Source organism: Bidens hawaiensis, unplaced genomic scaffold, assembly GCF_021521415.1.
Source record: "Bidens hawaiensis isolate Kalapana, Puna unplaced genomic scaffold, B.hawaiensis_p1.1 tig00022683_1, whole genome shotgun sequence".
Taxonomy (NCBI): Eukaryota; Viridiplantae; Streptophyta; class Magnoliopsida; order Asterales; family Asteraceae; genus Bidens; species Bidens hawaiensis.
The window spans coordinates 106,594-125,592 of NW_027493542.1; the positions used below are offsets into that span (position 1 = coordinate 106,594).

The 18,999-nt window shown below is 33.8% G+C and overlaps 1 protein-coding gene across 1 annotated transcript; it reads left to right on the forward strand.

Moving 5' to 3' along the window:
* The first annotated feature begins 12,918 nt into the window (after positions 1-12,918).
* On the forward strand, positions 12,919-16,327 carry LOC143566054 (iron-sulfur assembly protein IscA-like 1, mitochondrial). The gene is made up of 3 exons (XM_077052842.1): positions 12,919-13,141; positions 15,788-15,905; positions 16,004-16,327. Exons 1-3 carry the CDS (start codon positions 12,949-12,951, stop codon positions 16,110-16,112), a joined length of 420 nt encoding a protein of 139 aa, XP_076908957.1. The 5' UTR covers positions 12,919-12,948; the 3' UTR covers positions 16,113-16,327.
* The last annotated feature ends 2,672 nt before the right edge of the window (positions 16,328-18,999 follow it).

The following is an 18,999-nucleotide window of genomic DNA, read 5'->3' on the forward strand; positions in this document are numbered from 1 at the left end:
ATAAAACTGACCCACAATTTTGTTTTTATTTTTTGGTTAGACGGTTCAATTAATCTCCATTATTTTTATATTATACTTATCATAAAATTATTTACAGATATTTGTAAATATAAATATAGTATAATCAATAATGGCAACTTTCTTGGATTTTTAAGAATGTAAACATAGTTATATATGGATATTCTTTTGATTTAAATCATCAGTTTTGTGTCTTAACTATTATAAAAGTTTGTTTCATGTGTTATTATGTTTTAACTATTTAAATTGTAGGTTTATGTAAACTATTTAATACCATCTAATATTTAATATACGTACGTGGATACGTGTGAACATTGTTTATTATCGTTTGATCAAACGAGTGCATGGTCAGAACCTACGACTTTAACAAGCAACATCATTTGTTGACCATGAGTAAATATTATCAAATTATGTGCAGGTAAAATTTATTAGTTTCCCGAACTCGCTGGTCGTTAAGATGTCGAAGAGCTTCAGGGCTAGAATGGACATTTTAACTAGATAGTCCAATTAAAATATAGTCCAATCTTATCACAATAATCACTCGTTCATGACTAATCATTTCATTAAATATTCAGATTTTAATGATCCAACAAATCCGTTTTAACAAACTAACATTATATAAACAACAAAAATCAATGTTTTCCTAGATCAACCAGTCTTCAAACAGACCGCGTCCTATCTTTAACAGTCAAATCAGTTAAAAAAGCTGAATAACGTCACAAAAGTGAAAACTTAAAATATAAGTATGTAACTAATATAAAATTAAATATATACATACGTTTTTGAACAAGTTTGTATTATTACTAAAATGTAGATTTTTCAATAGATGAAATATAAAGTCTCGTATAAATATTTTGTTTTTAATATCTGATCAGTCCATCAAATTTGTTTAACAACTGATCGACTGATAGTAGAAAAGTAAAAAAGTGGGTCAACACATAGACCGATCATCCAACCCGTTTCAAGTCTAACAGAATCGGACCCACAAACTCATGAAAATCAAGCATACCGTAAAATCTCGTTACCGATCCCCAAAATTCAACATATTTGGTACCTGTACCGGTATTTCGTGCAAAATTCAGGAAATACCGGTACTGTATCAATACAAAAAATTACAAACTTGATACTGATTCAATATTGGTACCGAGACGATACCGGTACCGAAAATGCTCATCCTACTATAAACATTACAAGAGGTGGACGACAAAGTCATGCACATGTAATATTATTTAATTAAGCACGTATAATAACATCACATTTAATCCTCGGTTTAAAGTCATATATTTAACTTGACCATCTATCCTTTGAAACTTCGAGGATCCTCCCACCTATTATTCACACATAAATATTCTCATCCTCTTCATACCCTCTCCTCAGTCCTCAACTACCACCATCGTCACCGCCGCCGCCACCACCACCAGATAACCACAAATTAAACATAATGCATCCATCCGAAACACAAATTCGAAGTTCAAACTCTAGCACATCGTCCATGGATGAAGTACAACATTTTCAAGATCAAGATCTTGATGATCAGCTTGATCATGACCAAGATCTTGATCTTGTATCCGATGATAATAATAGTAATAATAATCTTGATCAAGGTATAGTAACCACAGTGGATTGTGGTCCGCTATACTGTACAGACAACAATCCACCGGATTCATACGCGGTCTGCGACTCCAAGGTCGCAGACTGGCTTAACAACCGAAGCACATTCATCGAACGCAAGACCTCCGTGAAGTTCGCATGTACCAAATCCCTAGATCCATGTCAAACCACCCGGTCCACTCGTCGGGTTTGTTTAAACCAAAAACCAAAGCTATCCATAATAGGGTTTCGAAAAACACCGGTTCATCAAACCGATGGGAAGTCAAAGCAGAATGATAAGGTTGAAAACGTGAGATTATTCAGGAACCGGTCTGAACCGGGGAGAGACTATTGTTTGTTGATAACCGAACCGGTTTCACCTAAGGTTTCTTGTGTCGGTCGAGTCGGGTCGGTACGGGTTCAGGGTCGAAAGGCTGGGGTTTGGAGGAGTTTCAAGGCGGCTTTCTCGAACCTGGTTCAGGGGAATAGAGTGGGAAAGATAGCGGCTTGATTGGTGAACCGGGTTTGAACCGGGAGTGATGTTTTGCTGACCGACAGTCAGCCGGTCAGGCGGGAGACGGCTATAAATATATATATATATTAAATTTGTTGGTAATTTTGTCAAAATTCATTTTTGTCATATTGTTATAGTTTGAATTTGAATTTTATTTGTAATTATGGTGTCCACCTGTATGTAATATATATATCTCGTTGTCCATGGCCATGGCATATAATTGAGACTGAAGAGATAGTCGTTTTAGACGTTTTGTGACAATTATATGTACATATTATTATTATTATTATTATTATTATTATTATTGTTATTTATTACGATATTTAAGGTAAGGTCCCTTTTGCCGACGCTTAATAGTTACGTTATGACTAGGACTAGAAGGATTTTAAACTTTTAATAATTTTTTATGTTCTTCTGGTCCAACATGAGCGATTAAATTTTATATTATTAGTGTCATCACTAAAACATGTTTGTAGTAAAATATTGGCTCACACATAAAATATATTGATACATATAATTGTGTTTAATTTGTTTCTATATCCTGAAATTGTCAGTTTTATGAAGAATGTGTTTTTAAGCAACCATAAAAGGTTTTCACACTTGTAAATGTTAAAAGATATCAAATTTGTAACTTAGGTCATGGTCACAAAACTAAATTGACACGATCAGTCATCTCAACTAATGATCCAAAGAAACCCCAAAACCTTAACTTCATCCACAACTTTGTAAGTACAACATAGCCTTGTCGTTAAAAATGTAGCCGATTCTTGCACACCAAAGACACCATAAAACAATGAGAAATGAATAACACGAGAAATCTTCTTTTAATATATATATATATATATATATATATGAATGAGAAGGCAACTAAATCAAGGAGCTTCATATTTTCCCTATAAACCTCTACCATGCTACAAATGGTTTGCCTCAGTAATCTTATATTCTTTTGTTTTATGTCCAGTAAAAGTGAAAATAAGTTTTCTTACCGCAATACATTTCACAAGGATGGAGTAGTTATATAATTCTTTTGGATTTTATATATACTACCTATTATAAAATATATATATATATATACTACCTATTATAGACGCTTGCATTTTCCTTTTTATGTCATTTAGCGTATTTCGGTCAACAATTCACATTTTTTATGTATTTTTTATTATGTTGGTCAACAAATAACCACTGAAATATTTATTTATAACTACTACATATAAGTTACTTAGACTAGTTTACCTGTATATAAATGGGTTGAAATTAGACAATAAGCTTTTCACGAGCAAAATTTGATTTGATTTTTCTTTCAAACGGGATTTTGCTCATCTTATAATCCACTCATTAATATTGAGAATAAAATATGTTAAAAGATGACTCCAATATTTCTCGACAATAAAGTTTGCTTGAGTAATATGTTTTTAGAGTTTGGTTAGATCTACTGATAACTTATACCTATGGAAGCCATAGCCACACTTGGGTGTTTATGTAAGCAACCTCGAGTTCTCGAGTCCATGCCCCCAGTTTGAGGGAGTTTATTAGACCATAATAAGTTAAACCTACGGGTGTGCATAGGGCTGAAACCGCACTGGACCGAACCTTAAGTTTTTGGAAAATCAAAACCGAAATTCAGACCAACATAGGGTAGGCCAGCAATGATTGACTAAATATGAAGTTTTATGCTAAGACTTCTCTCATGTTTCAAATTTTACCTGAACCGAGCAAGAATTCACCCTAAAATTAAGACCGAGAACTGAACTAAATATGCTAGTCCCGATCAAGTGTCTGGGTTACTAGGTTCAATCCGAATCTTACTCATTTCTAAATAACTGTCATCTTTATTCAGCTTTTAAAACAAAATTTATATTAATCTACTACTCTAACAAAATAATATCATTTTGTGTCACTTGTCACTCTCTCAATCATTCTCACATTTTTAAATACATTTGTTATTTGGATCCAATGTAAGTCATTGCCTAACCAAAAACAACCTTATTCTTATGTATATATAAAGCAAGTGTGTGAATGTTAATTTATTTCTTTTTTTTTTTATATTTAACGTCATGTTTATCCTTAAGTAATAAAATGAAACAATTCAGCTATTGAAAAAAAAATGCCAAATGGGATTGAAGTGGTCGGAACATTGCTTTATTATTATTTTTTTAGTATTTTCAGGTATATAAAATAAAAGTCAATTAAAATACTTTCTTCCTTAAAAATTTTATTTTATACACTTGATTACATCTCAAAAATTTGTTTATCCACATAATAACCATTAAATTTATTTTTTTGGTTTATTTTGGAAAGACAGAATCGTGAAGTTCTTTTATTAGCTAGCATATATATAACTAGCTTTTATTCACTGTAATACGGAGTTGTTTTATAGTATTCATTTCTAATATTAATATATTTATTTAGATTTTAATTTTATTTATTGTAAGAAAATTATTACTAATATACTTAGAATTTGATGATGAACAGGGTTCACAAATAAATGAGATGTTATAACCCGGTTTAAAAGCTATATGGGTTTGATGAGACCCACGGCCCGTTTTTTTTACTATAAAATTGTTTATTAATTATAAATAATATCTTTTAAAAAAACCGGATACTAATTTTTAGTATATCCCTATTTTATAGGATTTTCATATCAAGTAATTGATGAAATTAATTTTTAACATATGAGATGTTATAACCCGTTTAAAAGGTTGTCTGGGTTTGGTGAGACCCAAACCCGTGAATTCGGTTTAAATGCATAAGAAACCTTCATTTACAAATGAAGCAATCTGGTGGTTTGAGAGAATTTAAGGAGGTTTCGTTTGAAGTGTTTATTATGGTTTATATTCAAAATAATAAACAATAAAATATGTGAAATGAGTACAATCAACTATGTGAAATGAGAACAATCAACTTGAATTAAATTCTGATAACGTCAGCGGCTAAGGCTTAGCCTTTAATACCTAAAAATACATATGATTTTTAAACTAAAAGTTTTTGGGTTGACCCGAAACCTAGAATTCGGACCAAAGAACCAACCCTAATTACTTCGGTTTAGGTTCGGGTTAATATTTTCTTGGGTTCGAGTTTCTCGGGTCAGGTTAGTTTGGGTTCAGGTACAGGTTTTCTTGGGTTGGGTTTCATGTTATGGGTAAAAGTGGCAGTCCTACTTTCAACGATTATAAATAAGAATCAATATATTCATTTTATGCAACTTTAAATTTTCTAATATTCTTTTAACTCAGAATAATCACTAATATTTGAACATGGTTTAATGTTGGTATGTATTTTTCATTTTTCTGGAAATTACATTCATATGAAATAAACAAATCATTTTGTTATATTTAAATTTTTTGGTTTTTATGTTGCTTGATTATACAATTTTCAATTGTAAAATATAAAGTCAATTAAAAAGTTGTCATACACAGAATATTAATGACAACAAATTTATTATGATCAATCAACACTACTAGAAAACTGGGCATTTGCAACCGTCGTTTCGGCCGCAAATCAGTCGCATATGACCTTTTGCGACCAGTTTTGGCGGTCGGTTAAACCTTGGTCGGGAAATAATTTGCAACCAATTTTTGCGACCGAAAATACTGTTGCGACCGACTTTGCAACTAAAGTTTCAGTTGTAAATTTATCGACCAATTTTGCAACCGAATCTTTTTTGCAACCGATTTTGTGACCAAACCATTAGTGATTGAGATAGCGACCGCAACTTCTCGCGACTGATTTTGCAACCGAAAACTTTTACAACCGATTTTGCGACTGAACCTTTAGCGACCACAAGTGTACATTTTGCGACTGAATTGTTTAGCGACCGAACTTTTTGCCGACTAATTTCACGACTGAAATCATAACAGAACCAGATTCTTTTCAACCGATTTAGCAAACCAACTTTGTGACAATTGTTTAGGTTTAAAAAAGTGCACAAATTCCTTAATATAATATACCATAATCAAATACTTCTATAAATTCACAAAAGTACTCTGATTTCTAAAGTTTCAACAACATTCAAAAATATATCCAAACATATATAAGTAACAAATGACTGAATTGGCCACATTTACTAAATAATCACATGATTAATTAGTAAAGAGTGGAATAAAACTTGCTCTTCAAGAGGAATAAAACTTGCTCTTTCAGTTTAGTGGCTGCAATGCTATTCTCCTCGATTTGCTATATCATTGTATGTTTTCGTCTTTCATTTCAACGTCTGCAATGTGATTCCACTCGACTCGCTATAACAATGTATTTTTCTTCTATGCTCTTTTTTCCTTTGGCAGTTGCGCTATTTCCTTATTCAATTGTTGTCCCTATAACAAATAGGCCACATTAAATACTAATATGATCGCAAACCAAATAAATATTTAATACTAAAACCAATTAGAAAATTAATAATAAAAACAATAATTATAAAAGTGAAGGAAACTTACAAGAGATTTCTTTCTCCTGAGTAACCCAATCCAGCATTGTTTGGTAGATTCATCTCTTCCGAATCCTCGTCTACGGATCCCCTACACCTCGCGATCTGCTTTCTTCCCGTTTGACTACATCCGAACAATATTCGAAAAATAACAAACAAGTTGTTAAAGATGCTAAGCATACACTAATATACACATTCAGCTATATACACAAAAAAAAAGTTTATTGCCAGCTTCTATAAGACAGTCAGACTTCATATTTGACAATCAGTTCATCTCAAATTTGGTTATTTCTATATGCACACAAGCATAAAAATTTAATTAAAGTGATGCATTGGCCACCAATTAAATAAACAACATGATAGCGCCAATAAAAAGGTTGGGCAATTTTGATTGTTAAACAAAACCCTTATTTAAACAGAGTGTGAAGATGTAATCTAAAAAGAAAGTACTTACACAGAAGTTGTCAAAAGGCTCGTTAAAAGCTTGGGCTAATTTTGGTTTTTAGCATCTACTCTATAAACAAGTAGTTTGGGAGATCTTGGAGTAGTACAATAGTAGCGATTTAAAAAGATCAATAATGGTAGGGAAACCTTCAACCCATGTCAATCCAGCCTCTATAGCTTGTTTCAGAACACTGTTACATACAAATCAAGAACCACCTGCACCCAAGAATATACTCATGATTCCAATTACACAAATGTAAACTATAAATATACATATTCAATTACTCATGCTTGAACTAAGAGTAAGCTAAACTACACTTGATCTGAAATACACATTATGTTATCTCCAGTTTTACAGTTTAAAAGCATTCAACTTTTTACTATACTTTACGCGTAAAATGCATCCATTTGCTATAACCATTATTGACAAAAAAAAAGGCCAATTAGTGATTTATCATTTTAAATCTACTAAAAAAACTCTATAATCATCGGATGAAATGCATATTATTTGCAAACAAATATTGGATCAAACGGGAGGCAAAAACTCAAACAAGATTTTCATCAAACACATGGTGCGCATGCGTATCAGGTAATTAAATATGGCATTTGACGATGATAATAGCAGTTGGTTACACATTCGCTGATCAATTCACCTTGTATCGTAAAAACCCATCACAATTCCGCTTGAGTAGTGGTAAGAAATTTATATAGTAACTACACAAGTAAGACACAGAATACTAATGAAATTAATTTAGAGAAACCTGTAGTCGCCAGTGGTGGTATAATGGATACAACGGCTAAACCCGACCGACAGACTTGCGCTAGTCATCCAATCTCGTCGGTTGTTTATGACCTTTCGTATTCTCTTTTTCCGACATAAGATGTATCCATTTCGCCTCCGATTGGCCAACTTGTTTCAGTTAACATTTTCAAATCGACATGATAGTTATGGAAAACAAATGCAGGATCATGAGGAAAAAAGAAATCTGAAAGGATAAAAGCCATTTCAAAACCCCACATCCAGATTGTACAAAAAAGTTGCAAAATGTTAACCTTGTTCTGCTTTGTGGTCCGTCACGAGTCTCGTCTCGTCTCCATCCCGTTCTCTTTGGGTACTTTCTGCGTCTGGAGGGAGAAATAAAAGGCCAAGTATAAAAAAATGTGAAAGATAATGAAAACCTATAAAATCTGGAGGGAGCCTAAAATTTTTTGAGCATTGGCAAAAAAAAAAAAGTTGGAGGGAACGGATGAATTTTGGGAGATTTTAAAATTTTTGGGCAAATAGACAAATAAGTTTTTATTTTTATAAATTATAGGGTAAGTTTTCGTACAATATATTGTACGCAACAAACGCTCAAGGGTAAAAAAACCAATTACTTTCAATCGGAATCCAACTCCTAAAAATGCTCAAGGCGTAAATTGAACAACACTTAAGGTTAAATCAGTTACACTCAGGTCAAAATTTGATTCAGTTGAAGATCCAAACTGTTGTTTCGATGAGTTGATGATTAATTTGTTCAATTTTCGAAGTTTAATTGATTAACTGCTAAAACAATTGTTAAAACAAACATGTGAACAAAGTAGAGCAAAGTTGCGTTTTTCATTATGACGAAGAATTGTTGATGCCGGTGAGTGGTGGATCGGTAGTCGTGGTGACGAATAACGGAGGAGATCAATGGTGATGGAGGAGTGTTTGATTTAGGGTTTTTGTGTTCTTTTTAAATCAAGAGTTGTGGAAATCACTATGTATTGTATAATAAGATATTATTGTATTTTATCTATTATCATAAATGATAATACTATGTGTTAATGTACAATTAGAATTAACTATTCTAATATAAATATTATTATATAAAATTTTAAAATGTACAAATTTTAAATAACATTATGAATTTACATAAATTATAAGTGTTATATTAGTTATGAATTATAAATGTTATGTAGGTTGCAAACTAGTTGAGTTGTTAGCGTGCTATTCGAGTTGGGATCAACAAAAAACTCGAAAGGAGTTGAGATTTTTTGAGATTAAGTTGTGACTAAGTTGTAAATAATGTTTTTTAGTTATCAAGCTCAAAATTTTACACGTCTGAGATAAACTTGGAGATGAAAGTCTCCTTTCGTTTCTCGACAGTAAAGTAAGATCAAGCTCATGAGCTTATTATCTCAGGTCGGAACAAGTTGATAGGATCCCACTTTTTTCGTCCACATGTCACCACACCGGCGACATGGGGACGAAAAAAGGAAAGAAAGGGATGGGGTTTCTCTCCCTTTGGACCCCGGTGGGAGGCTCGCACGACACGCTATTAGCTTAGTGGGTAGAGCGCGACCCTGATAATTGTGTCGTTGTGCCTAGCCTGTGAGGGCTATCAGCCACATGGATAGTTCAATTTATTAATTTCACACCCCACAGCTGAACTCGAGCCCAACTTTGGCTCATTTGAGGTATCACATGAGCTCGGGTTGAGCTTAGGCTGAAATTAGTTTTTTTAAATTAGTCATTGTATTTCCGAGAAACAATTTCAGTAGCTATATTAGCGACCAATTACGACCGATATAACTTTCATTTTATTTTTGAAAAATTGGCCACTAAGTTTACGACCGAACTATTTCGGTTGGTAAAAATGCGACTGATTTTGCAACCAATTTAATTTACTTTTATTATATTTTTTTATTTTTCTAAAATTAGCGACCATATTTGCAACAAAAACAAATTCAGTCGCTACATTTGCGACCATTTAACGACCGAAGAATTTGGTTGTACAATTTTGCGACCGATTTTGTTTCAGTGGCTAACTTTGCGACTGATTTTCCCTTGGTCGCTAGTTTTGCGACCAATAATTTTGGTTGGAAAATCTGCAACCGTTTTGTCGACCAAATTAATTTGTATTTAACTATTTTTTAAAATTTTTAAAATTAGTGACCGTATTTGCAACCGAAACCATTTTGGTCGCTACATCTGCGACTGATTAACGACCAAAAAATTCGGTCACTAAATTTGCTACCGAATTTATTTTGGTCGCTAATTTTGCAACCGATATGGTTTTGGTCGCGAATTTTGCGACCAGATTGTTTCGGTCACAAATACGGTTGCTAAATTTGCGACTAGTATGGTTGGTCGAAACTTTCGGTCGCTTTTGCCCATTTGTGTAGTAGTGCAATTTCAACTTGTAAAGATTTTAAGGATAATTATATTATCAAAGTTCAGGTATATGGTTTTTGGAATAATTATGTTTTTTTTTGATAAACATGATCGAGTAGATGTTCTCAAATGACATCATATTAATTGATTAAAAGCTATGATATTTTATGTGTCTGAATATTTTTTTATTAGTATCAAGGATATATATTATCATTTATTTATAGTTTGTATGTGTCTGGAGAACTTTTTTGTCACACAGACAACTATATATAGCTATATCAAGAGTTATAAGCAAATCTATATGTTACTTTATTAAAAGTTACAAGAAGACATGAACTAAAAATTTTGATTTTTGATAAATAATGTATACCTGCTAATACAATCACAAATGTAGTGTAAAAGGAAGTTTTTACATATTTGTAAAATATTTGTGTAATCTTAGTTATGTATTTTTTGTAACTTTAATTTAACTGTAATTGTATTAAAAAATATATGATTAATTTGTTGACTATATTTCACTTAATGGTCAAAGTTTAAATTTTTCGACAGAGGTAAGTACTATTTTCATACTCGTGGTTTGTTCAATTACGCCACTTTAGTACCTTTTTTGAATTTATTGCAAATGACTACCTCAATTTTCTAAAACTTGCAATTATAGTACTTTTTTCTAACTCCGTTTATTTTTGTCTGTTAAATCAAGGGTACTTTAGTAATTTTGTTATTTTCTTTATATTTTTCTTTTCTTTTTAACACCTTCCCCTTTACATCTACAAATCAACCTCTCTCCTCTTTCCATCATTCCTGTAGAATCTGATTTATGCCCTAATTTTTTAATTCACTCAATACCCAAATAATAATCCATATTCAATCACAGTAAACAACATCAATGGTTTCCAGCAAGTGAATCTAACTCACTCCATCATCCATGGATATCAAAGGTAAGTTATTCTTCATTTATACACTCTTAACCTTCAACGTTTCTTACTGAATAAACATCTCTCAATTCGGTAAGCTCGATGTGCTAGTCAAGAACCTAACCGAATTAGTAAGCTCGATTATTATTATTGTTGTTGTTGTTGGGTTTTTGAGTGAATTTTGGTAATTTGCTTTTTCCGATGATGGAGATGACGGTGATGGTGCAACGGCGACAGGGATGATGGGGCGGGTGAAGATGGTGGATGCAAGTGGTTGGTGGTGCGAGCAAGAATTGGGTGCGGCGGTAGTTTTGTGCGTTTTTCCGGCGAACAGACTGTGTGCATGTTTTCCCGGCGAACTGAATGTGCAATTTTCCGGCGAACAGAAGGTGCATGTGCGGCTGTGGTTGGGGGCGTTTTTCCGGCGAGGATCAAAGTAGGAGAAATGGCTTGATTGGGGATTTAGGGTTTGGATTGTTAAGATCTAGAGATTTGGGGATTTATGAATACAAAGGGAGAAAGGTGTTTAAAAGAAAAGAAAAATAGAGAAAATAACAAAATTACCAAAGTACCCTTGTTTTAACGGACAAAAATAAACGGAGTTAGAGAAATGTACTAAAATTGCAAGCTTTAGAAAACAGAGGTAGTCATTTGCAATAAATTCAAAAATGGTACTAAAGTGGCGTAATTGAACAAACCACGGGTATGAAAATAGCACTTAACTCTTTTTCAACAACTATCCGTGTAATACACGGGCTTCAGACTAGTGTAATATAAAGTGCTTAAAATATTTATAAAAAAAGTATCACGAAGTAAGTAAAATCAAAATATAGTGTAGGATTGTAGATGTTACTAAGAAGGATAAATGATGATCTTTGATGGCTTCTTTATATTAATAATTGGTGGCTAGTTTATCCGTTTGTTTTATTTGCATCACGCCTTGCTATCTTAACCATGTTTTTCTAAATTAGGGTGTTTGATTGATAATAAAATATTCAGAAGAGAATGTTTGAGATTGATCTATTTGCTTTTAAGAAAAATACAATAAACATGTAACAACAGTCCGACTCTTTTTATACTAACTCAGACATAACTCGGCTTATAGGTGGACATAAACAATCGTGTACAATGTATCCTAAGACATTAAGTATTTGTTAGAAAGCAAATTATAAGTAAACGAATTAAGTCTTTGGATGACAAAAGTATCTTAACCAAACAAGTAAACGGGAAACTTTAGGACGAAAATGGAACATGTATTTAAGTATGGGGCACGTATGAGTATGATATTACTTTTTAAAATTCCATGAGTATTAGAAGTGTTCATGAGCTGGTTTTAGCCCAAAATCATAACATAGATCCATAACCGAGATGGTTGTTTACGGATGTATAAGCCCATTTCTTTTTCCATGGATCACCAACCCAAAACATTGCTCCATGAGACAAAAAAACTTGCTTGTTAACCCACTCATATCATATTATCATATATACATACACTAGAGGTGTTCAAAATACCATGTTATACGACTTGGTTTAGTTGATGAAAGTAAGTAATCCCAAACATCGCTTCGTATTCTCACTCCACACTCTTTATATTGATTTTAGAAATCATGTATGTGCTATACTCTTAAAAGATTAGTGATATTATGATTTATCTTTTTTTTCTTTTTTTTGGTATTATGCAAATTTTTTTTTTTATTTATATCAGAGTTGTTTAGTAAGCTCGTGGCTTGTAGCTCGCTTAATAAAAGAGATATCTAATAAAACTTGATTCGAAACGACCAAATCATTTTTATAACCGAGCCAAGCTCTTAGGCTTGTTTAACTTGGAGCTCGAACCGGTATCTAAAAACAAAATAAAAAACTATTCAGCGTAAACTAATTCCAAGATGTTTCTCCAACATCAATTGAGATGGCATCATCAAGATTGGCAGCAACAGCGGCGGAGAGGGTGGCGTCCGCCGCGAGACGGCAGGCTCTAACCTTAACGGAGGCTGCCGCCGGCAGGATACGCCACCTCCTACAGCAGCGTCAACGGCCTTTCCTTAAACTCGGCGTCAAAGCCCGTGGCTGTAATGGTCTCTCATATACCCTCAATTACGCAGGTTAGGGCTTCAATCGTTGATGTATAAATAATAATTAGGATGTTTTTGTGTAATTAAAGTAGTAAAAATGGGTTGGTTAATCGATCGAGTCGGACCGAAAATGGGTTCAAGGTCATGGATTTGGTAATTAGGGCACATAGAAAAACAATTTTGTGGTCTCGTAAGTTTGCATAGGCTATCATCTCGTTTGTGCAAAAAGTGAGTGACAAATCACACATGCTGCTCCATTGTATCTCGGGGCAGACAAGTAACAAGTAGTAGGATAATCGAGGAAACAACAGGCAAAAACAAAGATGCAACAGCCCTTAAAGTAAATTAGAAGTGAGACTATTCTTATCAAGTAATATCCTTAGAAATATGATATATGGGCTCAATTGTTCACAATCTGTCTTGAACCCTTTCGAGCAGTCACGAGCTTCCATTTTCTGTAGAAATTCTGTTTCGAGGGCTTCATGATAATCGTTTAACAAAACAACAATAATACAACACAATAGATAATAGTGAATGGAATAATAAACACAACTAATGTAAATTGATATGTTGATCAGAAGTACGAACTGCCTTCAATGTTTTACATCGATCACATATATATACTTGTTGATGAATGGTTTTTGTTTATAACTGTTTCTTAATCATTCATCTTAACAACTTGACATCGTTCAACAATATGTCGTAAACCTAGAATACATACTGACTGGGCTTCAGGCCCGTTACATATTAAAACACAAACATATTCTTTTTAATATAAGTTCAGCCCATTTACAAATAAACTAAATAGTCTTGACCTAACAAAATAAAACATAATATTTACCTGAGCAGCCCAACTCGTATGATTGATCAGGAGATTAAGTTCCAACATTTTCTGCACCAACCTTTAAGGTGGACATAAAAACCAGTTAACCGAACCGGTAACTGATTCTGCAGAAACCAGTTTTAAACCGATTATAAAAAAACCGGTTTAAACCGATTAGAATACATATATCTGTTGCAGTCTATTTAATGCTTGATCCGTTAGAAACCGATTTAATGCATAATTGCGTATTACCTTATGCAATGTCTTTTTTCCTATGTAATTTCAGAACATTTTAATATAATAAAAAACGTATTTGATGTTTAACTTGTTATTGTGTTATCATTTGCAATTTATTTAAAAACCAAACAACACATATTATTCCATAAGTTCACACCGTGAAACATCTTATTAAACAAGCAACAACCATTATTTAAAAACAAGAAAAAAACAAGATACAACGGTTTGTCGTTTTCGTCTTCCTCTTAGGTTAGTTTGTGCGGGTTCTGATCCGAAGGATTCTTTTTCTAACCTTTTTCGCCTAGCAAGTCTTCTCGGTATGGCTTTTCAAAGTCATATTTGTGCAACCTTTGAGGAACGTGTTGCAATACTTGCAACGCACGTATTGGGTGTTGTCCAACATTAAACACAAGTTGTATGGTTTCGATTATCATGGCAATATCGTCGTGGTTGGCCAATCGGGAATTCGTAGCTTGACCGTTGAAACTTGGAGAATTGACGTTGATGTAAGCAAACCTTATTATGGATGATCTATTTATACTAGATTTATGGGGTAAATTGGTTAAAAACCGAATTTGAACGTTCAAATTTTGATATTGGTCACATTACAGCTGGAAATCGGTTCCTGACATTAATAATGGCACAACTGCAAATCAATTTTTATTATTGATGCAACCTGCATGTGCTCTCTACATTTTTTGAATTTATAAATCCATTTTGGCTGCTTTGACTTGAAATCGGTTCAGTTGAACCTAATTAGTTTAGATAAACGGTTTGGAGCATGACACATGTATCTAGAGGTGCACAAACCGGTTACTTAGTATAAACCAGTTCGGGACGTCAAAGCAGTCAAAACTGATTTTCGATCAAACCCTTTAGAAGCTTTGAAAACCCGGACTCGAAGAAACCAGTTAGGGTAGGACCGTAGGTTTGTAACCGGCTTGCCTTGAATCGGTTCCAAACCAGTTTTTGAGTTAAAAAAGACAGAGAACACATGCAGGCTGCATTAGTATTATAAACTGATTTGCAGCTGTATGTGATAGATTTCAAAGGTTGAACGCTCAAAATTGGTTTTAGACCAATTTACACCCATAAATAGTATAAATAGTCATCTAGACATCTAGTATAAGGTTTGCTTACATCAACTTCAATTCTCCAAGTTTCAACTTTCAAGCTACGAGATCCCGATGGGCAACCACGACGATATTGTTCTAATAATCGAAGTCAACCGAGTCCCGACGATTTTTAAACACCACGACTTGTGTTTAATGTCAGACAACACCCAATACTCACGTTGCAAGTATTGCAACATGTTCCTCAAAGCCCGACGCCAATATGACTTTGAAAAACAATACCGAGAAGACTTGCCTGGCGAAAAAGGAAGGAGAATCATTTAGAAGCCGCGCAAGCTAACCTTAGAGGAAGACAACGAACCGTTGTAGCTTGTTTTTCTATTTATTTTAAATAATGTTTGTCTTTTGTTTAATAAGATGTTTGTCGGTGTGGATTTATAGAATGAAATGTGTTTGTCTCTATTAGATCGATTTATTATTTCTGTTTTATTTTTAACCAAGATTGTAGCTGTATGCAGTTCATGAGTTTTTTTAAATGTGCAGATGAAAAAGGGAAATTTGATGAGCTAATTGAGGACAAGGGCGTGAAGATACTTATAGACCCAAAAGCTCTTATGCATGTTATTGGTACCAAGATGGATTTTGTAGATGATAAGCTCAGGTAATCAACAAGCTTATTGTTATAATATTTATTTATTATTTTGTATATGTTTTAAAGAACAGTTTTGAAAGATTTGAATAATGTCGTGTTTGGTGCAGATCTGAATTTATATTTATTAATCCAAACTCAAAAGGACAGTGTGGATGTGGGGAGTCGTTTATGACAACAAGTAGTACAGAAGCTTCGAAGGCTGGTGGCGGTTCTTAATCGCAACAACTAATGTTATGTTTGAACTACACGCATCATAATTGCTGTATAATTTGTGTCACAAGCTGTTAAGTCACCTATGTAACTTAATCATGGTAATAATACTTGCTTTAATATATAAGAGTTTATATGTTTGTTTGTAGCTAAGAGTATCAGAAATGTTATGGGCAAAACATTGCTCAGAACTAGGGGTGTTAAAACTTAAATGGTTTTAAGTTTTTTATTTTATTTTTTTAATAATAAAAGAGTATTTTAGTGCTTTTACACTATATCTATTTCAGTGACCATGGTGCTACACTTTCAAACTATTCTGAACCATGGATGTAATTTCTCAAAGTGTGGAATTACAATGACCATATGTGTAATTAATATTAGAGAATAGAAATCAACTTGATTCATTTCATTACAATGACATCCTATATATACATAGATAGCAGCAAACTAACAGGAAGACAAATATCGCTACAAATTAGCAATAATAAAGACTATAAAAACTCAGTTACAAGAATTTACAATTGAATCATGTCTTTGGAGGGAAACCATTAATGGTATTAATTTTAATATTCCTTCGCAAGATGGACGATCGTGAGAGGAGACCAATCTTGGAGAGAAGATTTTGGTAGTGGGATGTATGTAGTGGCTTGGTTAGAGCATCTGCTAATTGATCATCCCTATCCCCTTTGATGTGAGTAACCCTTATTGACCTGTCTTGTACATTTTCTCAATCAAGAGCAAGATGTTTCATCCTTGTATGGAAAACTAGGGGTATGTTTGGCAAAACTAGCTGGTAGCTGTAGCTGGAAGCTGGTAGCTGGAAGCTGTAGCTGGTAGCTGTTAGCTGTAGCTTTTTAGAAATATTTTGGTGTTTGGTAGAGTAGCTGGAGCTTCTAATAAAACTAGCTGAGTGCTCGTGCAATGCACTGTTTTAATCCGAAACCTATTCTGACTTGACCCTTTCGACTCGAAATCGTACCAACATGAACCGAACTAAATTAGCCCCTTTTGCATTGACTCATTCCGACCCTAATTTGGTCATACACATGACCCGGGCTTGCTTAACTCGACGTGTTGTTGATCCTAACCAATATTCACATAATATGTTAATTTTTTAAAGTTAAAGAAGTATAACAATATGATACTCAAATTAAAGAGAATAAAATTCTCGTTTTTATTATGCAATTTTTTTAAAAAAAAATATTAAAGTGCAAAAAAGTTATGGTGTTTTAAAAAGTCATGGGGGTAGTTTGTTTTGAATATGGGTTAAATATGTAATTATTATATGAATTAACAAAAGATTATGAAAGTTCAAGTACCAAAATTATAAAATTTAAATAACTAAAAGCTTAGAGCTTCTTCTAAACGCTAGTACTTGGAGCTTTTAGCTTCAAGCTTTTTCTCCTAACCTAAAAGATTCAAGCTACTCTAACCAAACAAGACTTTTCAATATATATGAGTTTTTTCTTAAAAGCTTGTAGCTTAAAGCTCTTAAAAGCTCATAAAAGCTCTTTGCCAAACATACCCTAGGTTGGCCGAGTAATGAGTGGCACTTAAGTCATCACAATATATGGCTGGTGTTATCGAGGATTTGAAGCCTAATTCAGACAACAATGATATTATCCACTAGACTTATGTGATGGTTGAGGCAACAACTCTAAACTCAACCTCGTTGATGATCGAGCTAAGGTAGGTTGTCTTTTAGAGCTCCAAGCAATGGTGTTAGAGCCAAGATAAACACTGTAACCAGTAGTGCTTCGATATGTATTCTTATCCCCGACCCAGTTAACATCGGTGAAAGCATGAAGCTGTAATGGTGAGTTTCGTCGGATAAGTAAACCATGATGAATTGTACCGTTTAAATACCGTAATAAGCGTTTGAGAGCAACCCAATGTATATCTATATCAGTTGGGCGATGCATAAACTGGGAAAGCTTATTTAAAGCAAAGGAAACATCCGGTCGAGTAAGGAAAAATACTGCAATGCCCCTACAAATGATCGGTATTCTGTACGGGTTGGTAAAGGAGTTCCATCGGTTGTGGTGAGATGAACCAAACTTGTCATAGGTGTGGAAGCGGGTTTACATTCACCCATGTTGGCCTTGGTAAGAATGTCAAGAATGTATTTGCTTTGAGAAAGAAATAAACCGTTGGAATGAGGAAGAACTTCAACTCCAAGGAAATAAGAGAGATTTCCTAGATCTTTTAAGGAAAATTGTTTTGCAAGAGAGGATATGAAAGAAGTAATTAGAGAGGAGTTGGGTCCGGTGATGATGATATCATCAACGTACACAAGAATGTAGATATGGGTGGTGGTGGAACGATTAACAAAAAGGGAGGGGTCAGAAATGGTAGGTTTGAAATGGGCCGACTAGGAGAAAAAATTTAAGTTCCTCATACCAAGCACGTGATGCTTGGCGAAAACCATAAATAGCTTTATTAAGTTTACAAACATGAGTTGGGAATGATGCGTCGATGAAACCGGGAGGTTGAGACATATAGACGGACTCACTTAGCGTGCCTTGTAAAAAGGCATTATTGATGTCAAGTTGACGTAGTCACCAATTATGAGAGGTGGCTAGTGCAAGAATGAGACGAAGAGAAGTCGGTCTTACAACGGGACCGAACGTTTCAACGTTGACAAGCCCAGGACGTTGATTAAAACCTTTAGCAACTAGGTGTGATTTTAGGCGATCAACGGAGCCATCGGGTTTAAATCTGGTATGGTAAACACATTTACAACCATCAAGATTAGGAGCGGAATCATGGGGAACAAGAGACCAAGTTTGATTACGAATAAGGGCATCATGTTCTTCTTGCATGACTTCTCGCCATTAAGGTTCTTTTAGCGCTTGAGTGATGTTGGATGGTTCGGTAAAGGGATGATTTTGAG